Below are 23523 nucleotides of genomic sequence, written 5' to 3'. Positions count from 1 at the left end.
GCAGCTGTAACCCCTCCGAAACCTCCAAACCTCCTGAACATGCCTGGTGCCAGTGTACCCTCACCAAGTCTCCCCACATCTGGTTTACCCAACAAGACCCCTTCCTCCTCTTCTTTGGCCTCACCCAGCCCAGCTCAGGCCAGCACATCTGTCGCCCACTCAAGCCCTTCCCCCACATCTACATCAAACTCTTTGATGACCCAGCCAGGCCCTCGTCCTGAAGCTCCCAAAGATCGTGATCCTGAGAGGGCCAGGGAGAAAGAGAAATCCAAGGAGAAGACTGAGAAGCCCCCCACACCATCCTCAGCTGGGGGTACTTCTGCTCCCTCCACTTCTGCTGCCAGTGCCAAGAAAGAAAAACCAGACACCGCTGTTCCGGCCACCTCGATGCCAACACCTGGCATGGAGTATGTGGTCGATACTGCCCAACTTCAAGCTCTACAAGCAGCTTTAGCTTCAGATCCAACAGCTCTGCTAACAAGTCAGTTCCTGCCCTACTTTATGCCTGGCTTCTCTCCATATTATGCCCCTCAGATACCAGGTGCTCTTCAAGGTGGATATCTTCAGCCCATGTATGGCATGGAAAGTCTTTTCCCCTACAACCCAGCTTTATCACAGGCCCTGATGGGGCTGTCACCAGGATCTCTGCTTCAACATTACCAGCAATATCAGCAGAGCCTGCAGGAGGCACTTCAGCAGCAGCAGAGGCAGCTTCAGCAGATCCAGCAACCCAAAGCAAACCAAACTTCACAAAACTCGGTGGACCGTAAGGACTCTGTCAAAGATCCAATAAAAACAGAAGAGAAAAAGAGCACTCCCTCATTTGAAGCCTCTTCCACTTCCACTCACAACAACCTAGCCACTGGGCAGCATGAAGTGGATAGCAAAGGTACAGACCCCCATCTTGACCAATATATCATCCCCAGAGTTCAGTATCGGCTGGCGTGCCGCAAGTGTCAAGCTGTCTTCAGCAAGGAGGAAGCGGCTATCAGCCACCTCAAGTCAATTTGTTTTTTTGGTCAGTCTGTGGCAAACCTGCAAGAGATGTTACTTCGGGTCCCCAACAGTGGGAATGCAGCAGAGGTCAGTCTCTATGACTGCCTCGCCTGTGACACCACACTAAAAGGGGACAAAGCGCTCCGTCAACACCTGGTTTCAGCCTTGCACAAACACAGAACAATCAAGAGATCCAGAAATGCCAAAGAGCACGCTACTAATTTATTACCTCACTCTTCAGCCTGCTTCCCCAGTCCTAACACCGCATCTACCTCGCAGTCTGCCACTCACTCAAACAACACCCCATCCCCTCCGCCAACAACTTCAACCACCACACCATCCTCATCTGCGTCTGCATCTTCATGCACATCCTCCTCCTTCACAGCCACTCCACTCAACACAACAGCTACAGGCAAATCATGGTCCCAGACCCCTTTCTCCAGAGCTTTAGCTGGGAAGTCCAATCCCCCTTCGTCTGCATTGTCTTCTTTTCCTCCAGTTTCCTCTCCTTCAACGGTTACCTCAAGTTCATTGAGCACCTCAGGGGTCCAGACCTCGATACCAACAGACGTCTTTTCCGACGAGTCTGATTCTGACAGCAGTCAGAAGTCAGCAGACAGGCTGGGCAGGCCAGCAGAGGAGCCACAACAAATTGGCTGTCTCAAAGACAGCAGTAGTTGTAGTAGTAATGTCGCTAGTGTAGGATCGGACTCCATCAGATTGTAAAAGCTTTCAGTGATGAACAATATTTTAAAAAAGAAAAGAAAAAGAAAAAAAAAACAGAAGACAAAAGAAAAAAAAACAAAGAAAAAAAGCAGCAATGTTTAAAATATGTTTAAAGTATACAAACCAATTTCAGAAAAAAGATGTGTAAAGACTAACTGCAATTCCAAAGCTTGTAACCAAAAATTTAAATGTTAGTGGATTGTTTTCCCATATCAACATGCTGGTTTTAGTTTATTACAACTCTTAATATATATATATATATATATATATATATATATATATATATATATATATATATATATATATATATATATATATGAATAGAGATCACATCAGTTAACAGTCAAAGTTATTTGAATGGTCCCACAATTCTCTCTACAAAGAACGAGTCAACAAATGTCCCTTATTTGCATAAGTATTTCCACTTAATAGCACAGTCACATAAAGCCAGTATGTACTGTATGGGAGAATAGTCTTACAGTTTTCTTGCTATCTAAGCATTCAGATACCAATGGCTTGCTAAAGAAAAGAAAAATAATGTAATGTCTATTTTATTCTCAGGTCAACAGCTCACAACCTTTTCTTGTGTTACAGTCATTATTTAATTAGTTTTGTTCCAAACAAATGATAGACATTTCTGTTTTTGTATGACATTTATTGGCAGAAAGTATTCAGAAATTATACTAATTCAACTAAAGATTTTGGGCATTCAATGAGTAGCTGAATTGCTGGTTTTAAACCTTCTTAATTATTATCATTTTATTTTATTTCATTTTAATTTTAATTTGTTTGTTTTTAATGGGAGAGTTACTAATCCCATTTTATCCCAAGAGCATTGCAGACTTGGTGGGGGAAATTATTATTATTATTTTTTTTTTAGGAAAAAAAACTTTCTGTATTTATGATAGATATATAAATTTTTGGTGTTTAGTAGATTGTTGCATTGGAAATGAATTTAAACAGTATGGTAGATTGAAAAATCTTTGTGTACATTTAGCTTTTGTATTGTCCAACTTTAAGGCGCTTCATTTGATGTTGTCTTGGTCATTCCAATAGACTAGATTAAGGAGCAGGAAACGATCTTTACTCTATTTCTGTCCAATTCTCAGCTTCTGGTTTGTGTTCTCCCAGCTGAATCTCTCTGTCACAAGGGGTTTCTCACCTTTGGTTGGTGCAGCATTGACCAAAATCAAAGAGAAATCTGGGGTGTGTTTGAAAATTGTTCAGTTATATTTGTGTTACCTTAGTGCACTTACCACTGTCTGAATTTCTCTCTTTCTATCTATCTGTTCCTCCTTTCTTTCCTCTTTCTGTAACCCCTGCCTTTGTAGATTTGGAGATAACTGCCTCTCCTTTAGCACTACAAAGCAGATACTTGTTTCCATGTAGTGTGGCTGCAGTCTGCTATAGGTTTTATGTTAATTTCAAATTTTGTGTTGTCATATATGAAAATGAAAAAAGAATAATAATAATTCTCATGCTTTAAAACAAAAAGAAAATCCAAAGACTTAACACTTTCACCATTGGTGCATAAAGATGAGAAAAGAGGCTTCTTTATACTTGAGAATTTGTTGTTGTTTTTAAGGAAAGAAAACAAAGTTTTAAAATAAAAGAAGTACGCATCAGAGTTGCCGTTTTTTGCTTCTTTGCAAGCAGACAGGTGGCTTTTTACGTCAATACTAAGAAAACCAAAAATCGAAAAGGGTCCTTGTCCTTGCATTGTGGAGTAGCACCGTTACAGAGCCATTGCAGTTTGTAAAATAGAGGTTTTGTTGAAGTTTCTGTCACACATGAAATCCATTTTTTTCTTTTGTTTTCTTTATGTAAAAAAATAAATAAATAAATATACAAGGTCTGGTCTTTGAGGACATGTTTTGCTGCTAATGTAGATTTGGAAAGAAAGAATACCTAGATGCATGCTCCTTTTGCTTTTTGGCTAAGCTTTAAGAAAAAAAAAAGAAAAAAGAAACAAACAATAAACCATTTTTCTGCCCCTGCAATGTCTTTTTTTCCCTTCTTGTTGCAAAAACGGAACTTTGAAGACTGTGAATATATGTTCCAAAGGACATTTTAACTTTCTTTTATTTTTTTCATTTTTGAACAGACCAATGTTTAAAGCCAATGATCTATATTGTTTGTAAAAAATAACAGTGCATTCCAAATACTACACCTGAGTTTTAATTTCTTAAACAAAGACTGCTTCTTTTTATTCAAATTGAGTATAATTCTATTTTAACCCATTTCTAAGGTGACTGTAAGCTGTTGTGTAACTCTGCCATCATGGATTGCTGAATATCACCTCACTCCAATTATGATGTGTTGAGAGTGAACAGAATCCCTGCAGCCATTAAATGACTTTACTCACTTGAACTAGATCACCAAGTCATAGTGGTTACCAAAAATGTACATACTGCAACCTGTCTGGTACTTATGTTATCTTAACCTGATTTGGTGTCATCATGTTTCTTGATTTATAACTAGTCTCAGAACGAAAGGCTGTTTGGCAAAGCCAGCCTCTCCTCCTGGAAAAGCAAGTATGGGAATTTGTTGTCTGCAGGGTGTAAAGCCATTTTCATGCTGAAAATGTCTGTTGCGGTTCTGTAAGGGGCATTTTCATTCCAAAGCATTATAAGACTGGGGAAAGCAGGATTTGTATTAGCTGTCCCTTGTTTTGCATGGTGAATAGGTAGAAGTGTCCAAAGAGGTTCCTCACTCCAAGTCATTGCAATGGAAATGGTTGCGTTTTACCGAAATGGCCCCCATCCAATCATAAATGGAATTGCTCTTTATTTTCTTTTCCAAATCAAGTCATTTTTTAAATGGGCAAAAGATGCTTTAGGGGAGCACAAACGTATTTGGCTTTAGTAACATATTTCCACACTTGTTCAGGTGTGTAAACAAGCATTATGTCTTGCAGAACAATTTGATTTGGTGTTATTTGGTGTGCATGCTATTGCAATTGGGTTCCTTTGATCTGCAAGCTGATCCACTCCTCTCAATCCATGTTATCTATAATATTGTTCATAATTATTTTTGAGAAGCCTGATATTGTATAGTTTATTTTTGAATGCTTTGCATTGTTTTGGTCTCAGATAATGTCTTTATGCTTATTTTCATATAACTGTATATTTTATTTAGTTTTTTTGTTGTCCATTTATAAATTAATGTGACAATGCCAGCTTTAAATTGAAATCTCATCTATTTGTTTTCTATCATTCTCTGGCCACTTTATGGTGTTACAATGTTCCTATATTTGTTTGTCTTGACACAGTTGTGTATCTTTTGCTTCCAAAGTGTTCTCGTTTTTTATAGGCTCTCGTGTGGGGAAGAATCCCTCACAACTGTTTCAGCCAGCATGGACTTTGTATGTGTGAGCGTGAGTGTGTGCGTGCGTGTGTTTCATAAGAGCCAGCATCAGTCTGAGTTTTTATACTTTGTATTCTATTTTCTACTTTCATTTCACACCAAAACATACTGAACTGCAAAGCCGAATCTTCAGTAAAGGGTTTGAAAAGTCTGATGTTCAACACAATAATTGTGTAACGTGGTGAAAGAGGATACCGAAGCACTGAGCAGTTATTATTTTCATTAATTATATGAATGTGGCCAAAGCTTAATGCAGTCGAAAACATGAAAAACTTTAGTTGGTGCCCCTGATGAGTGTATATTTATTGTGGTTAATCCTACACGTGGCTGAGATACATCAACTCTCATTGGGATACTTGATTTTTATTTTATTTTTTATTTTTTTTTTGTGGACATTTTGCAAAGAGAGAACGAAAACGGTTTTGCTGTAGAGGTCATCCTTTTGCCCACTGTGAAAATGAACATGTATACAGATATAGATATATTTAAAGAAGACATCAACACTTTTCTTTGAAATGACAAAGAAGGAAATAAAGAGAAACGAACTCTGGGGAAACTTGAGAGATGTCATTGAGATGTCTGAGAAGGCTGTTGTTGACACACCAAAACTGGGCATGGGAGCCAAAGGCAGGGCCGACACGTCCCAATATCAAGTCATTATTTAACTAACACTATATGCCGATGGGAGTGGACTCTGCAACCAGTGGACATATGTGACACGGAGAGGAATTTATCTCCTTTTTCTCTCTCTGGTTCTGCATCTACTTGGACATTTTCTGCACTTCTGAACGGGACAGACTCAAACATTCGCATACGTTGTCTCCCAGTTCACGATGTTGCTACCTGTTTCATTTCTCCTGCCCGCTTCAGTGACTGACACGTGGTTCCACTCTGGCGTGGAGTCGACCGGATCCATCCAACCATAAAGAGTGACTTTACTGTTCAAGGGGAGGGGATTTTCCTGGGTGTCATTCCTAAGGAAGCAGATAAACACAAAAAAGCGAATCAACCAAAATTAATAACCAAACTAACAAGCAACCAAAAAAAAAGAAACAAACAAAAAACATTGGCTCCAGTTTCATCGATGAACTGCTGCTGGAGCTTCCTGTTCCTTTAGTGGCTACTGGTGCCACAGCATTTTTGATGCTTTTTGTGTTTCCTTTTGTTTCTCTCTTTTGTTCTCCTCAAATTATTCCTCCTCCTCCGAGCCTCACAAGCACGGCTCTGTGGCTCCAGGTAGCCCATCCGAGGGTAGAACTTACAGCCTTGCAATGTACAAAAAGAGCAAGTTAAACCAAAAATGTTGTTCTTGATGTCTTTTCTATACTGTAGTCTTGTTAGCTTTTTGTTACTGTAATTATATGATGAAGATTTCCAAACTGTACCAAATTACATGGAGACTAACATACATAAACCACATGGACTTTTAAAGAGAACCTTTTGTCACAAAAACCTTGTTGTCCTAGTTAAGTTGATTGTAGATGGTAATTGAATATACTCCTTTGAAAATATTTCATCAAGTATGTTTCTTGCTCATTGTGATACATTAAAAAGTATGAGCATAAACGTTTATTGTGTGACATTTTTGGCATGATTGAAGTGAGAGAAAGAGAGCGAACATAACCAAAGGTCACATTTGTTTATTACTTTTAATTATAATTCACATTTTTGGCATTAAAACACAAATGGAGCCAATAATAAGCAACTGCGTCTCATAGTTCATCTGATCATTGGCGTGAGCTTGATTTTGAAAATGTAATTAACCCTAATTGCAATTAATCTAATGCAACATGCACATGACTTGACAACCCCTGAACACACATTCCTAGTAGTGCATTGTCTTGTTGGTATGGTATTCTCTGCAAGAGCAGTCACATTGAAATTCCTCTTAGGGAGCATTCATGAACAAGATTAATTAGAATATATTAAACAAGATATGTAGACACGTAGCTAATTAGAAGTGGCTGTTTATGACAAATTGAACTTGATTAAGACTTACAGTCAAATATAATTCCAAGTGAAGTTTGCTGTTAAAAGCAGAGCTCGTAAATTCGATTTGACTCGTGCAAAGAATCAAATGCAACGTTCCAGGCTAATTCAAAGCCTTGTACAGAACAGGATCGGATGAGAGCTCCCTTGCGTATGCCCTTTGTGCGTGTTATCATGTATGTATTTGCTGGTGATTACAATATGCCTGTGTTTTGTGTGCATGCGTCTCACTTTGTTTCTCTTGATTATTTGATTTACAGTATTTGGAAGAGAAAATAACTGATTACTAGCAGCAGGGATGTTTCACAATGCTGGTGTTCAGGTCCATTAATGAACTCCTGCTCTCTGTACAGCTTTCAACTAAGGTTTTTCAAAAGATATCTGACAGGATGTTGGAAGAAACACTCACACATCTTGTTGCAATCAGACACAAACAATCTATATTTACATTTCTTCAATTTCAAGTTGCAGTGCATCACATTTGTCATTTATTCAGGAAACGTTTCTAAACTTGGAAATTTTGTCTCAATTTGCAATGTCAGTTAAATATATTAAAAACAAGTTGGATTATAAATGTTCACACAGACATATGTTAGGTTCCTGACACCTAGACTGTAAAGGTGCCATATGATAAATTTAGAAGCAAATGAAAACTTATTATATATATATATATATATATATATATATATATATATATATAAATATATATATATATATATATATATATATATATATATATAAACTTTAAACCACCTATACACTTTCCTTTAAATTTACTTTATACTAAGATCTGTGTGGTGAATTAATGAAAATGTGTTATTTTGGAACGAAGCTACAAAATACCTCAAATACACCCCAGTACCAAATGATTGCATTTTATAGTAAGTTTTGCTCTCTAGGAATCAAACCCATGACTTTGTTGCCAGGTAATAGTTAAACTACTGCTACCTTTATTGTTCAAAATAAACTAAAATTAAATTTATTTTTATCTGGTAAACACGTCAATAACTTGCACTGGACTGATTTGCAACAATGTGTTTTTTATGAATGTTGAATTTAAAAGTTATATTAGCACTGAACTGAGTGGTGTTGCATAGATGCTAAAGATCAGGAGACTGTCAAACATCAAAAGAATAAACAGCACCATAAAACCACCATAAGAGTATTAAAAGTATGAGACTGTTTTTAAGTTATTTTATTTTATTTAATTATATATTTTTTGCCCATAGTGAATTATTGTTATAAGCCAAGAGCTGGGTAACAATTCTTCAAAAATATAATACTAAATATTGACAGCATTTTCATATTTGGGTGAACTATTCTTTTACTTAATTAACTACTTTTATTCAAAGTGTCTACATAGAGTGTGCATCAGTGCAGAACACTTCGCAGAAGCTCATCTCTTGTCCTGTGTTGAAACCAGTTTTCCCTCATTATGAAGAGCAGCCAGTGGGTCTCTGCTCAGGAATGTGACACATTCACACCATATTGGTTTAATTCTAATACAGGAAAACTCCCTATGAAATAAGATGCTTTTTTTTAAAAAAAAAAAAACCAAACTGCTTTGATATGGCAGGAGGGTTGATGATGGGCCTCTCTCACAGCTATCCCGAAGGCATTAGCTCCACTTTTGAAGTCTTTCTTGATAAAGGACTGTACTATTGTATCTGCCTGTAGGCTGCAGTTGTGCATTATTTTTGAGCCGTTTGAAGCACTCGGTTTTGTTAGAAGGGTTGTAGGGGAGATAGAATGACCTTGAGTGCTGCAAATTGTCTGAATTTTTAAAGAATCGTTTAAAGAGGATTTGAACAGAGTCCAAACCTAATAAAAGTTTCAAAGGACCCATGGTTCTAAATTCATATTTCAAACAACCACACTTTCAAGTTACAGTTAACCTCCACTGTCCACTGTGTTACTTAACTGACTGAAGAGATGCAATTTGTCCTTAGCATAAGAATATGATACTCAACAAAGTGTTGAATGACAAGGCACACACTGAGATCATTGGGCATGGATTTAGACGAGTGTCTGAAAACATGTTTTTCACCATCTCACGGCTCACATTTCCACAGCAGCGATCAGACCTCCTGTTTCCAATATTTATCGCCTGTGGGACCGGCTCTCTATGTTTTAGAGCATGTGTAGCAGAGGAACCCTATACTATGCCTTTCTACCTCTAAGTGTAGAGTTATAAGAGACAGGAAGTTGAAGAGGTACCTCTGCAGTTCCTCTTTGCTCTTCCATACCCCCTACTGTCTGGACTCGAGGAGTTCAAGGAGTGTAAGATATGAGCTATCCTGGTCAACAAGTGGGTTGAGATCTGGCCATACTGAGCTAGTTAACAGACAACAGCACATTCTTAATGAATTAAAAAACACCCTAATTGGATCAGTGTGAAAACCCAAGCTGCTTCCTCTCAAACGCCAGACCAGATGGTACGCATACTCAGATGCAATGTTGGCCAAGCACGGGGCCTGAGTTAAGAGTGTGAAATTGAGTTAGCGCTTGGGTGTAACACTGAAATTAAGCAAAGGTGCTTCCTCTTTAAGGTTTGTGACCTGTTGGTGTAGAGTTCACCTCACTGATTCAGGGCCCCAGATTTAATTAGCTTCCCAGTGCTAATTTAGAAGCACAATGTTCCTGAACATTTGTACACTGAGTTTCAGAGATTTAGCCAACGTTAGACTTACACGAGAATGGTTTGGTATATCAAGATTTGGATAACTTTTGGCCAGCATGGTCTGGAAATAATCTCAGCCAAACTGGGTAAAGGTGAGACCTAAAGGAGGACTTAAAACAGATGAAATTAAAAATGGTGGACCAGCAATATGGCAGAAAATTACAAAAGCAGTCAATGGTGTGGTACCCTTTCAAAAAAGTACTAATATGTGCACTTTTGATACTAATATGTATCTTTAAGGTACCAGGAACAAAGGTGTACCTTTTGAAAAGGTACTCCCCCAGTGACAACTCTTGTACCATTTTTTTTTTTCTGAGACTGCATGTTGTGCTTGTACTCCAAATATCCCAAAGAATCTAAAGACCTTTCAAGAGTCTCACAAAAAAAGTAGGTCAATGTCATCAAAAGCTATAAGCATTTTCTTTGAATGCCAACGTGGTAAACATGGATGAATATAGCTTTAGGTTGGCAGTCAGCACAAAAATTTGAATGAAAATTGAGAAAATGTCATGAGAGCATTGCACTTGATTAGTATGTACATGAAAAGTATATCAGGGCGAAATGGTGGCTCAGTGGTTGCACTGTTGCTTTAAATTGGTTCAAGATCTGACTCAGGAGGCCTTCTCTGTTCTCTTAGTGTTTGCATGTGTTTCCTTGCTTCTTACAATTCAAACCCTGTTGAAAAAATAAACTGAATATGCTGTTTTAAAGCATGGCAACTGGTTTGAGCTGGTCCTGAGATGGTTATAAGCTGGTTATGAGCTGGTCTTGAGCAGGTGCTAGTAAACCACTTAAACGAGTTTAGCAACACACTTGAAATTTTTCACTTCACACTTGAAGAGTCTGAAGACTTTGATTAGCTGGTTCACATGTTTTTATTTAGTATTGGACCTAAACTCTGCAGGATAATGGTCATACAGGAACAGGTTTGGACACCCCTTCACTAAACTGTCTGTAGGTTTGAGAGTGAACCTGTACGTGACACATGTGCTCCAGGATGCTGGGATGGGCTTCAGCATCCCCGGCCAAGACCCTACGGAGAACAAGCTTTTTTTGGAGAATGGAAGCATCATTAGTTAATCTCCCAGTTCAATGTCCATTAAAATCTTGAACAAGGGCATTCGAGACTATTCGGTCTCAAAGCTCAAGTTCATGTGACAGATGAAGGGGTAAGCACTGCATGGGATCTCCAAACGCTGAGCAGCTCACATAGTATGGTACACTGTGGCAGTGGTGCTATGTGATGTCTCATGCATTGCATGTTCTCTCCTAATCAGTCTGAGGGTTTAGCAAAACCCTCCAAGCTCTGCTTCCATCATTTGTGAAACATCAATGATACAAATGTTCGACAAGTTAAGCCGGAGTGACTACAAAAGACACAAGTGTACAGAAGGCTGTGTGATCACAGTCATTGTCTTAAATGGAAAACATGAATGGTTTACTGGCTGCTGGCACTGAGACGTATGACCACATAGGCAGCAAATGAGTAGCAGAGAGCTGGGAGAAAAGCCATGGCAGCACAGATCTCAGAGTGACTTTGAGGGCTGCATGACACTGCTCTTCCCTTCCCTGTTTCTGCTTACACCAAGTTCTGGGTCTGCTCAAGATACCTAGGCCCAGAATAGCCATTTTAGCAGTGCTTATTAAGTTGTTTGTTCATACTTGAACAAACACACAACCCTAAATTGTTGTTGTTTTTGTTTTTAGTCTTATTTAATAGGATAGAGGAGGTGTGATAAAGGGTACAAAAGAAACAGACCTAAGTAAACCTGATCTAGGTCATACTCAAACCAACATCAACAGCCCATGTGGGTCCTGAACATGTACACAGTTCACTGTCCCACAGCTTGCGCTATATGGCTTGTTGAGTTATAATTATTTTCAAAATGGGTTTTCACTTGGCAGAAGATAAAATAGGCAATAATCCCATAGATCTGCTTGGAAACAGAAGTGCATATCCAGGATTGGAAAAATCCTGCTGTAAATACATTGAACTTTTTACTGAATTATCAACTTGTGACGAGTGGGATGGGGCCAAGAGCCATGGGAATGGGTCGTGTCCGGTGGAGTGATTGGAGATGATATACCTGCGCCACTCACCGGTCTCAAGTCCCACGGAGGAGATCCAGAAGGATAAAAGAGGAGGTATGACAAAGAAGGATGAGAGAGGACCAGGCCTGGACTTTATTTCGTGTTTTGGTTTTGTTTGTGCGTGGCAGTCATCCGGGAGGTCCCACCGCACTGTTTTTATTTTATTATTAAATTAAAATTTAAATTAAATCCCCTCCCTTCCCTTCCCTTCCCTCTCCTTCCCAACTTACGAACAGCGCTACACGGCTTTTTCATAAGGTTATACACATATAAATGGATATATGGTTGTAAGTCATGCTATAAATATGATCCCTTTTATGTATTCTATAGATACAATTCTTAAAAATAGATATTTCTATTAATGTTTTAATATTTCAAAGCATTTTGTTTACTATTGATGTTATTTTCTTTAGAACGGTGTTTTTTCACAGCAGAAGTTTTCTCTCTGGAAGGTCTTAGCACATGAAGCACTTGCTTCATTGGCCAGGATTGATCCCTAACTGACCTATGAGATAATGAGATCAAATATCAAGCAATGCATTTTATTTGGTCAAAGCCTTAAAATCAGGCAGAGTTCCTCCTTCATTGCCATGCATCCTGTGATCACTTCCTTCCTCCGACTTCTCTCTCTCTTCCGTCTATTCATGCCAGGCATCTTCCCTGCTATCAATGTCAAAGCCAAATTACACTCGAACTGTGAGGACAGGTCAGACTAATTCAATCTCATCCATCAGAAGAAATGATGGGTGCAGAGGATCCGGGGAAGAGACGTTCAGAACAGGGGGAAGACTTAAATGGGAATGACGAGTCTCCTAGGAAGTGAGGGAAGCAGAAAAGCCCTTTATTGAAACAGGCAGCAATATGAGGGTGTCCCTGACAAGAGCGGGAAAACTGATCAATTGATCACATACACCTCGACTGGAACATCGCCAACAATTTCTTTTCTAAATGAATACAGTACACAGAGCGTTTAAAAGGAATAGCTCACCCATTGATGAAAACCCTATGCATACTACAAAATAAAAATGCAATCGGTCTACTCATTAATGGATTAGTTCAATCAAAAGTGACAAATTCTGCCATCAGACTTTCCCAGTTCTGAGGCCCATTCACACCAAGTATTATATCTACAGTATGACAATAACTATTTAGTTTTAATAATCATTCTAATTCAGTGAGAATAATTAAGTCCGTACCATGGTTATAACTGTAATTACACAGAGAAACAATATCTTTTAAATCAATTTCATACTTAAATTTTTTTTTATTTAATTTCCATTTTTTATTAAAAAAAAATTAATTTCCACCCCACCAAAAGTATTTGGTGTGGATGCTAATATAATTATCGTTCTTGATGTGAACAGGCATTTAATCTTGTCAACAAAATTACTGATAAAAATAGCCATAACCAAGGACAGTGATAAAAGTGCATCATTATGTGCATCATAATTATAATAAAATTATAATTTTTTGGTTGGGGGGGTACATACTGTAATACTACGCCCTTAAAGTATGTACTCTTTTGGTGAAGAAAAAGTACAAATTTTTTGAGTGTGTAGTAGAAGAGTAGGCAAGCTTTGGGACTTACTATCACATCACAATTGCGTCTTAAAGGACTGCTCTGTCACACCTGTTACATGCACCCTGTCACTGTAAACTGGCCTGTCAATCATCAAAATTTTTCCTTTCTCTTTGGAGTGTTACAAGCTCTTGGTGCATAAAGAAGATCTGTAAAGTTGCAAAGACTAAAGTCTCAAATCCAAAGAGATATTCTTTATAAAAGTTAAGACTTGTCCACACCCCCCTAAAATGGCTCGTTTAAACACCCCTCTCCCCCCACATCTCTATGTCACTATGTGGGAAGATTTGCAAAACACTGCCCAAATGTTCATGCAAAGAAAGAAGGCGTACCTTTTATTCTCGCTGTTGCTGCAGGCGCCATTTCATGGAGATGCTGTGTGTTTCATTGTGAAAGTGAAACTACTTTGTTTGGCCTTCCAAAAGAGCACGATATCCCCTTCGTCATGCCTGAAGCTGATCCGTGCTGGTCGCTGAGGAAATACATCAACTTCACACTGTGGATCGCTGGATCGGCTTTCACCGTGGACGAAGCAGAGTCCAGCCCGGGGTCGTCACATGTGGTTGCCACAATCCCCGGCCGCTCTTTCGTCAAATCCGGCGGCCGTTCCTCATTATAGCCGCTGGCTGCTGCTCACTCAAGCCCCCGGCCGCTCCTCACTCAAGCCGCTGGCCATTCCTCACTCTTTGCAAGGACGGTCTGGTGCTTCTGACTCACAGTAAGTAGGTGTACATATGTAAAGAATGTGCCACTGATGATTCAAATGCCAGTTTTGAGCAGTAGAGTAGGCTTGTTGTTTGTCATTTCTCCGATCACAAATGCAGACATGGCTTTATGTTTACGTGGCGCGATATGCAATGCAACGCGTATAAAGACAGTATAAGTCATTATAATCCGTAATTATGTCCCAACTGGATGCAACAACTGCCTGGTTTGTAATGGGCTTTATTGTTTTTGTCCTGTCATGCCGGTGTTCTGACTGGCACACGCCATAACAGTATACTGTATGTTGAGGGGTGCAACATTTCCGTCAGACGCTTGAAACATTTGGCCAGTCACAATGCACTGTATAGCTGGCCAATCAGAGCACACCTCACTTTTCAGAATGATGAGCTTTGTAAAAAACGATGCATTTCAGAAGGCGGGGCATAGAGGAGAAACAATAATGTATATTATGTGGAAAAAAATGTGTTTTTTCACTTAATTTAACTACCTACCGTACTGGAAATACACAAAATAATGTTATTTTTAGCAACATCATATGACCCCTTTAACATCCTCCACATTTCACTTCATTTAACTACCTACCGTACTGGAGAGAAAATAAGTAGCACATTGATGTGCCAGTCACGGGTTTTTCATGCTGAGAACTCTGCTCATATTTTCTGCATAATGATGCATTTAAAAGTTAATGACCAAATGGATGTTTATAAAAGTTCACATCGCTGTTGCAGATGAAATATAACATGGATAACAATAAATAAATATTTTTTACCAGGTTAAATGTTGATTATTAGTAATTCAAACCCCTTTTTGTAAACCTCTATACCTAACCGCTGATTGCGCGCATTCGCCACAATTGTAATTTTTTGAACGCGTTTTATTCGTATTTGCTGATCTGGACCGAATCCTTCGCCAAAGCACAATGGATTGTGGGCAATTTTAGCCATTAGAGTTGCCTTGTCCAAATACCCACACTTGCGGTCTTGGCCACTTGAGCGCGCGTCAGGAAGTAAGTGCGCAAGGCTGTCCAAATTCTTAAAAATGCCGAAGCACACATTAAATCCACACTATCACTATATCCACACTATCTCGAATACCGCACCAATATGCAAAGGTGAGTATCCTATATTTATTTCGTACATCATTTGCAACTGCTTTTTATCACTTAATTAGAAGTACCAGAAATTAAATTGTGTCATCTGTTATAGAGACTACTGAACAGACATTTAAAAGTTTATTTTACACTTGTGGTCTTCATCCTCACTTGAACACTTGGGCCAAATACAGGAAATATGTCATATAAGTAGTCAAGTGATCAAGTGCAAAGACAGCAAGTGTGGGTAGATTTGGACAAGGCAAGTGTGCATGGATCCACACTTCAAAAAAAGACCTGAAATAGTAGACCATCGGGGGACTTTTGGCATACTCTTTTCAACATACTATTTAGGATGGATAGTATGAACATTGAGACGCAGGATCGGAGAGTTTTTTTCGATCGTGGCTTTTCATGAAGTAGAAGAGGGTGGAACTCCTTATATGGGCATTTCTCCTGGAAAAACGCGCCCGCGCACGTAACGACCAGAGCTTGAGCACGAGCACGCCCATCTGCACGGGACTTGCTTGCTGGGGAAGAATGTCTCCAAAAAAGCATGCTTTCGGTTGTAAGGGAAAGATAAGATTGTTCGGCTTCCTAAAGAACCCAGCGTTATGTAAACAGTGGATACAGTTTGTTTTTCCGGGGGACGCAACGTAGTTTCACAAGTGTGTTAGTTGACGAAAGTTTTATAAACAAGGCCCTGTTCGACGCTGGATTTACACATCGTTTAATACTGAAAGATGGAGCGGTCCCAGCTATAAAAGATCCCGGTCATGATTCAGAACTGCAGAAGGTAAGTGAAACGGCATCAAATGTCTGTTTTGTTGACATTCGGCGCTCAAGTGCTCGTCACTCTTTAGCTCCGCCCACGGCGCGCCTCCAGGAGCTCGGCTTTTCCCGGAGAGTATCGTAAAGCTGTATCTTTCTTTTATAAATATGATAAAACTGAAGACTTTTTTTGAGATATGAAGAATATCTTATTTCATTTTCTGTGTTTGATTGTTTTTGTTGTTTACATCAATATATAACATTGTTTTATTAGGTGGTGTAGTTATGGTCAGCTAAAATGTCATATTTGTCAACTTAAATTAGACCAAAATGAAACTGACTAAAAATAAATGATGAAATTCTAAATGTAATGCATATTTTTATCAAAGGAGAGAAACTAATCACTGAAACAAACAAACATACATATATGAATACACACACAAATACATACATTTTCTTTTTCTGTAAATTCCCCCAGACTGAAACAGGGTAAAAACAAGACAAAAATTTTAATAACAGTTTGCTAAGACAATTGTCTTGTATTGCAAGTAATGTTTGAGGCATCATCTAATTAATTTCAAAAACTAAAGAGTCAAACTCTAAACATTACATAAAGCCAGGTTCAAAATTCTCATTTCATTTTGCTGACATATTGAAGGATTTTACACAGAAAATTTTGGATCTCTCTCTCTCTAACTTTTTTTTAAATCAAAAAGAACTGTCAACACAATACTGCCACCATGTTTTTAGGAATAAAATGGTATGTGAATCAGGCAAATCACACATTAACAAACCACTCTGTAAAAACCTTTCAAATATAAATAGTAGTTTTGTCTGTAGTGTCTTTCCTTAATTATTATTTAGTACATTTTATAAATCTTAGGTAATGTATATTAAAGAAATGGAAATCCAAACAGACAAGATGGAATTCACTGTTCAATGGCACATTTCTAACACTCAGACATTCTGGTATTCCATATTCATATCAATCAAACTCCTGCATCCTTTCATGATTATCTTTGACCAACACCCCTGACCTGTCCCGCTGCCCATTTGGAGTCCTAGGGAGGGTGTCTGTGGAGAGGGTGCGTCGGCAGGCACCAGGCCTCACGGTGCACTTCCCGTCTCTTGGACACAGGATCAGGTGTCACAGTTTTCACAGCACCTTCTGTTTCAGATTAACACAAAATGAGCTCCATCAGAAGAAGTCTGAGCAAAACTGAGCAAAAATCAGGGCTGACAGGCAGGAATATTAGCCTGTGACGGCAGCCAATAATTGAGCGATCGGCTCCCTCTCTCTGGTAATGAGGAGAATATGTGCAGGGAATGTGGTTGTACTTTTCTCCCTCTCTCTCTCTCACTTTTCCTTGCTCTTCCTTCTTGGTTACCCTCTCCTTCCTTCACTCCTCCAGCCTCCTCTTTTCTTCAATTCCCGATATATCATTTCAACAGAAATGGAGGGATAGTCTTACTTCACTTCAAAGTTGTGCTCCAGGTGTCATCTCGGTAACCTCAAAGTAACGTTCTGCCAAGAGCTCTCTCGGGCCTCTTTAAGAGAGCAAAACTTTTTTTTTTTTTTTACTCCTGAAATGTTTGCTAAGATTTATGGGAGTGAAAGTATATGGTGCCGTGAGAGAGTGGACCATTACACTTCATTACTGTTTGTTTTTTCTTTCTCTCCCATGCAAAAATGATAATGGGAGGACCATGTATGCTCTTTTTCCTTCGTCTCTTGGGGTGTTACAGTCAATGTGCTTCTCAGATTTGTAGGTCTGGCAAAGTGCTTTAATGGCTAACCCTTTCACATGTTAAAATAAAATGTATTTTAGATATGCATTTATATTGCGTGAATGGGTAACAAATTATAATAAAATCCGCTTGGGTTTGAATGACATATATGGGGTCAAAGGTCATTTTAAGCTTGTTCCACAAAATGACCACAACACAAAATGGGCTTTAAGCTTAATTGTGCAAAGTACACTTGATTGATTATCATAGCACTATTTTGCTTTTTTTTTTTTTTGTCAAAATGAATATATTTCTGATTCAAGTGGCACTTTTTATTTAGCAATTTATCTTTGTTTCACATTTTGAGTGATTTCGTGTGATTATTTTAATAAAAAAAAAAAGGAATACGGCCAATTATTTTTCAGTTTTAAAGTGCCCCTATTATGCAATTTTTATGGTTCCTAATATTTTTTTGGAAGTCTCCTACAATAGGATTGCATGCATGCAAGGTCAAAAAACACTTTAGTTTTCTCAAAATATACATTTAATATCGCCTCATTTTCCAGAGATTCTCAAACGATTCGTTCAAAGCAGTTCAAAGATTCAGTCACTCTAAACCCCTCCTTTCTGTGAGCCTGCTCTGATTGGTCAGATGGCCTAATCTGTTGTGATTGGTCTACGGTGTACAGCGGTCTCGGAAACGATATGCATACTTTAATAGTTCTGTATTTTGAACGCTCTATAGAATATATAATCATATATTATTTATCATACTTAGAACATAAGTGCGCATTATGCAAATGTGTTACCCTATGACATGTAGCCATCACGGAAGTGGGATTCGAATTACTAACGACTCGTTTCAGCTGTACAGAGTCAATTCTTTATTTTGGGAGACAATAACTTTACTTATCGTGCACTTTGCAGATCGTTTACATTCACATACAGCTACATTGCACACTGCATGAAAGGCAATATTGGAAATGGCATAATAGGGGCACTTTAAAGGGTTGTAATAAAAAAAAAATACTTTTATAAATTATAGTAAGAAAATTTTCTAAATGAAAAAATAAGAATTGTTAAAAGTTTCACCCACACCTGGTTCTATTTGAATACAAAGATACAGAAAATTGTCAGATATTTTCAGCATTGTTAGCTAAGCATGTGAATTCCACAAAATCACAGAATGATTTCCACTGTTCGTTAATTTATTATTATTATTATTTTTTTTTTTTGCATTGCTTTCCCCATCTGCATTGCAGTTACTACATACATTTCACACATACAGTATGCAAAATATTTACTGTGCAAAACCACCACGTTTTACCTTATATAAATTAATCTTATAGCATAAATTCTGCAATATTTCCTTCAATAAAACATGCAGGAATGTGTGAAAATAATAATCCATTTTAACTGGTGCAAAGTATTTCAGATGCCTCAATTGCTACTCTCCCCTCTGAAGTACATTAAGAATATTAATGAAATGGGAAGTTTCATATTTTAACCTGTAATGCAAAATGAGAGTTAGTTTCTCGCTGAAAGAGTTAATAATGTGAAGAAGTGTCAAGGAAAGGGAGGTGAATGAGAGCGAGGCCTTGCAGATCCATATGTCTCCAGCCGTCACACTTAGGGGTATATTTAAGAGGGAAAGCTGGCAAAATAACCAGATTAAATCAGCATTATATCAGCCATATTCAATGTACGCCTGCTTCACTACGTTTGATTTTACTTGTCTGTGTGTATATGTGTTTTAAACCATTAAAAGTATGTGAAGGCTATATGGAGAGCACACAGCTGTATCAGAGCATCAATTACAAACTGGGTCTGTTTCAGACAGACAGAGACGGGTTTCTCTTAGACCTTTCTCTTCTAAGGTATGGCTTCAGGTTTCATGTAGTTTTTGGGACAAGGTCCAACCCCAAGCAGAATTCTCAATACAATAATTGGTAGAAGACTTGTTCTTATTAATACTTCTCAGACTGCGGCCTGTTTCGGATTTCTCTCTTTTTTCCCCTCCTCAAACTCCCCTTTTCCCCAACCAAAATCAGTTTTGTGTGTTGCCGCTCGGAGGGCTGTGGGACAGGCTGACCCCGGGCGTGCTGCTCTAATGATGAGAGGATGAAAGCGCTGAAGTTGGTTCCCAGGCTGGCCCATGAGGGGAAAATCTTTTAAAGCAGCAAGGTTGTGTGCCCTATGGAAAAAAAATTAATTGAATAACACCATATATATCCCCCCATCATTACATTTTCACAAATATGAATTTAATTACTTATCAAAGTACATGTATGTATGTATGTATGTATGTATGTATGTATGTATGTATGTATATATATATATATATATATATATATATATATATATATATTATATATATATATATATATATATATATATATATATATATATATTATTTCAAGTGATTGTGGGAGTGATTTAAGTATTCCTTTGCAAATTTATTTTATTATTATTATTGCCTAACAGAGTGATATTTAAAATTCAGTTAACTGCTTATGAAAAAGTTCTGAAATTGAATTTATTTCCTGTGAAATCTTACTTAACAGTGTTGAATGTATGAACATATTATCATAAAGCACCAAAAAGATCAGTGTTAATTAAACCCCTGTGTCACATCATAAAATTGATGTCCTGGCTGACTGGGTTAATATGTTAAAGCCACCATTAGTATATATTAACAAAATGGAAAGCCAAACCTGCGACATTTACATGGACTTATTCAGGTTTTAAACACATACTGTTTTCCTTAGAAATAATGGAGCAAATTCCGAAAGCTTTAATAACCTTAAAAAAAAAAAAAAAAAAAAAAAAAAAAAAAATTGCACAAAATGCTATTTATACAAAAAATAAATAAATAAATAAATAAAAATAAAAATCTTCACATGTTCCCAGGGGAGTATTTGGAGGACTATGGCATAACCATGCAAAAATCATAAATTATCATTATTTTTAATGATAAAATATCCAATTGTTCCTCGTGATTAGAATGTAATTTAAAGGTTACAAAAAAAGAAAAAAAAGGACATTTTGAGAATGTTGTTCTAAACATTTATATATATATTAAATGACAGATTTAATTTGGTTAAATGGTATATATATATATATATATATAATTTTTTATTTTTTTCTCAACATAATGGAGATCATTCATCAAGTAATAAAGAAAAAATGTAATGTATGCACACTGATGATACCAATACAATATATATTTAAAAAAAAAAAAATGCAACATTTCAATAAATTAGTTTTTCATCAGACTACACTACATTGTTATTTAGACATTTATTTTTAATATTCTAAGAATGCTAAAAAGTGCAGTTTTCTTGTTGTGAGAATGTTATTTAAAGGTTACGTAGTAGTTTCTTATAACATTCTACTAACTTTACTTTTACCCAAAATATTATGTTATTTAAACTTCAATTTTGAATATACTAAGAACATTAAAATATCCAGTTTTCTTGTTGTGATTAGAATGTTGTTTAAAGGTGACAAAATAGTTTCTAACAACCTACTAACTTTTACCCAAAATATAATGTTATTTAAACGTTAATATACTAAGAATGTTAAAGTTCTTGTTGTGATTAGAACATAATTTAAAGGTTTCAAAAAAATAAATAAAAATAAACAGTCCCTTAGAACATTGACTAAGTACAAATAACATCATAAGGATTTTCTGAGAATTATGAGATTGTTTATCAAGAATAAACAGCATCATAAAGACGTTTTGAGAATGCTGATCTCAGAACATTTTCTCTCAACGTTATGAGAACTTATATTAAAAATTGTAAAGACCGTTCCATAAACATTACTTTAAAAACATTTTGTCCTAACATTTACTGTATATAACTTTTAAAAACATAAGAGAGAACGTTCCAGGAAGAAGTGATTAAACAGCAGCATGTACAGTAGACAGTCCTGAGTCTTAATGTGGTCGAGTACTGCAGGCATGAATATTACAGCATTAAACTTAAAGGGGTGCTATTATTCTTTTTCACTTTTTCAACTTTAGTTAGTCTGTAATGTTGCTGTTTGAGCATAAAAAAGATCTGCAAAGTTACAAAGCTCAAAGTCCAATTCAAAAGGAGATATTTTATTTAACAGAAATAACTTATTTTTAAAACTACAATGAACGACTCGTTTGGACTACAGCGCATATTTTCCGATATTTGTGATATCACAAAGATCGACGAATGGGATGAGACCTGGTTGAGCTGCACTAGAGAAGGCAATGAGTGTTAACACTATATCGGAGACACGCTAGCTTTCCCAAGGCAGACGAGTGTTTTCAATCATCCGGGTTTAAATCGCACTCAAATTGATTTGATTTTGATGCAATATTTACACTGAAGCTCACAGCAGGCGGCTATGATAAGGGGCATGACATTTCCCAACCAGGCACCGAGTGCTGTCACAACACACACTGGCCCATCTAACCAATCACAACACAGACTGGCACAGCTAACCAATCACAGCGCATTTTGTATTTCAGAAAGCGGGCCTTCATTTGATACAGGAACTATTCGAGACGTCCATGCCAGACTGGGGAGAGAGGTGTTGTAATGATGTAAAATACATGAAAAATATATGTTTTTCGAACAACCTAGTATGAGAGCCTGTTCTAGTACACCCCAAAACAAAATCAAGACCTTGTAAAAGAGCATAAGAGGACCCCTTTAAGCTTATTGGTTCTTCTGTGGATTCCTGCACAAACACCCTTTAATCTGCAAACTTCCAGTGATTAAACCAGACCAGAGCAGTGATCCTGTGATATAATGACTCGCTTTGATGCTGATAAGTGTTTTGCTGCATAGATGAGCCTTTGTGTTATCTTTCATCCAGAACACCTTCATTTGTTGAGCGTTTACCCCTGATGCTTGCTGTTAATCTCGAGTAGCTGAAGTTTTAAAGGAAAGGTCAGGAGGATCAGGCCGCAAAAGTGTTTCTAATCAGAGCAGACAGTCTCACAAAGCTCCCCCATAATTACAATCTAATTAGCAGGCACCAGATGAAATCCAGCATGCCATTTGACATCAATAATTTAACTCCTTCCTAGACGGCCTTTAAAGAACAAGTCTAAGGAATGGATATTGCAGCTGGTGTTAAAATACAGAACGTTTCACTCTTTCTCCTCACCGCAGGTCATAGAGTGTGTCAAACGCAGGCGGTTATAGAGCTGCTTATGAGGGCCTTTACACTAGGGGTCCAATCTAGACCCTCAACATCACAGCACTTCTCAAAACCGCCTGTCCTTCAAAGGGAATGTGATATCTTTATAAAACTGGATATTGTTTCACTCAGATTTTCCCATTATGATCTCTGCCATGTTAAGCCGAAATTTAGATGTTGCTGGGGGCAGAGCGCGTATCTGAACGCGTGTGATGAGGAGGGACAGGACGTTGACGGACGCTAAGGCAATCATTTTTGAGGAATATTGTAAAGAGAGAGATTTCCATTTGATTTACTCGCTCTGGCTATTGAAATGTCTGTCACTTTCAACTGTTTATCTTGTGAGAAGGGAAAAAAAATGCAGTTCCATTTTTGGCATGTTGGCTTTTCTGGCATATTAATCAAATATTGACATTGTGTTTACTATAGAATTCCAGGAATAAAAAAAAATAAAAAAATAAAAACAGGCATGAAAGTGTTGTATACCACAGATATTAAAACGGAGCTTTGTGGCAAGAAGGTGGCTTCTTCCACTATTATGTCCAGCCTCTTTATAATTACAGACTTTGTCTAGTGTGGAGAATCACTTTGACACAA

The 23523-nt window shown here is 37.5% G+C and overlaps 1 protein-coding gene across 7 annotated transcripts in view; it reads left to right on the top strand.

Moving 5' to 3' along the window:
- LOC109093359 (zinc finger homeobox protein 3-like) overlaps positions 1-2315 on the top strand; it is a 251763-nt gene extending 249448 nt beyond the window's left edge. For all 7 annotated transcript variants that reach the window (XM_042761108.1, XM_042761109.1, XM_042761113.1 and 4 more), the window contains one exon: positions 5-2315. In XM_042761108.1, coding sequence (XP_042617042.1) covers positions 5-1722 — 1718 coding nt within the window. In that variant the 3' untranslated portion in view covers positions 1723-2315. The remainder of the gene's footprint in view (positions 1-4) is intronic.
- Positions 2316-23523: the final 21208 nt, after the last annotated feature.

Source organism: Cyprinus carpio, chromosome A7 (assembly GCF_018340385.1).
Source record: "Cyprinus carpio isolate SPL01 chromosome A7, ASM1834038v1, whole genome shotgun sequence".
NCBI lineage: Eukaryota > Metazoa > Chordata > Actinopteri > Cypriniformes > Cyprinidae > Cyprinus > Cyprinus carpio.
This window is presented reverse-complemented; position numbering and strand designations above follow the sequence as displayed.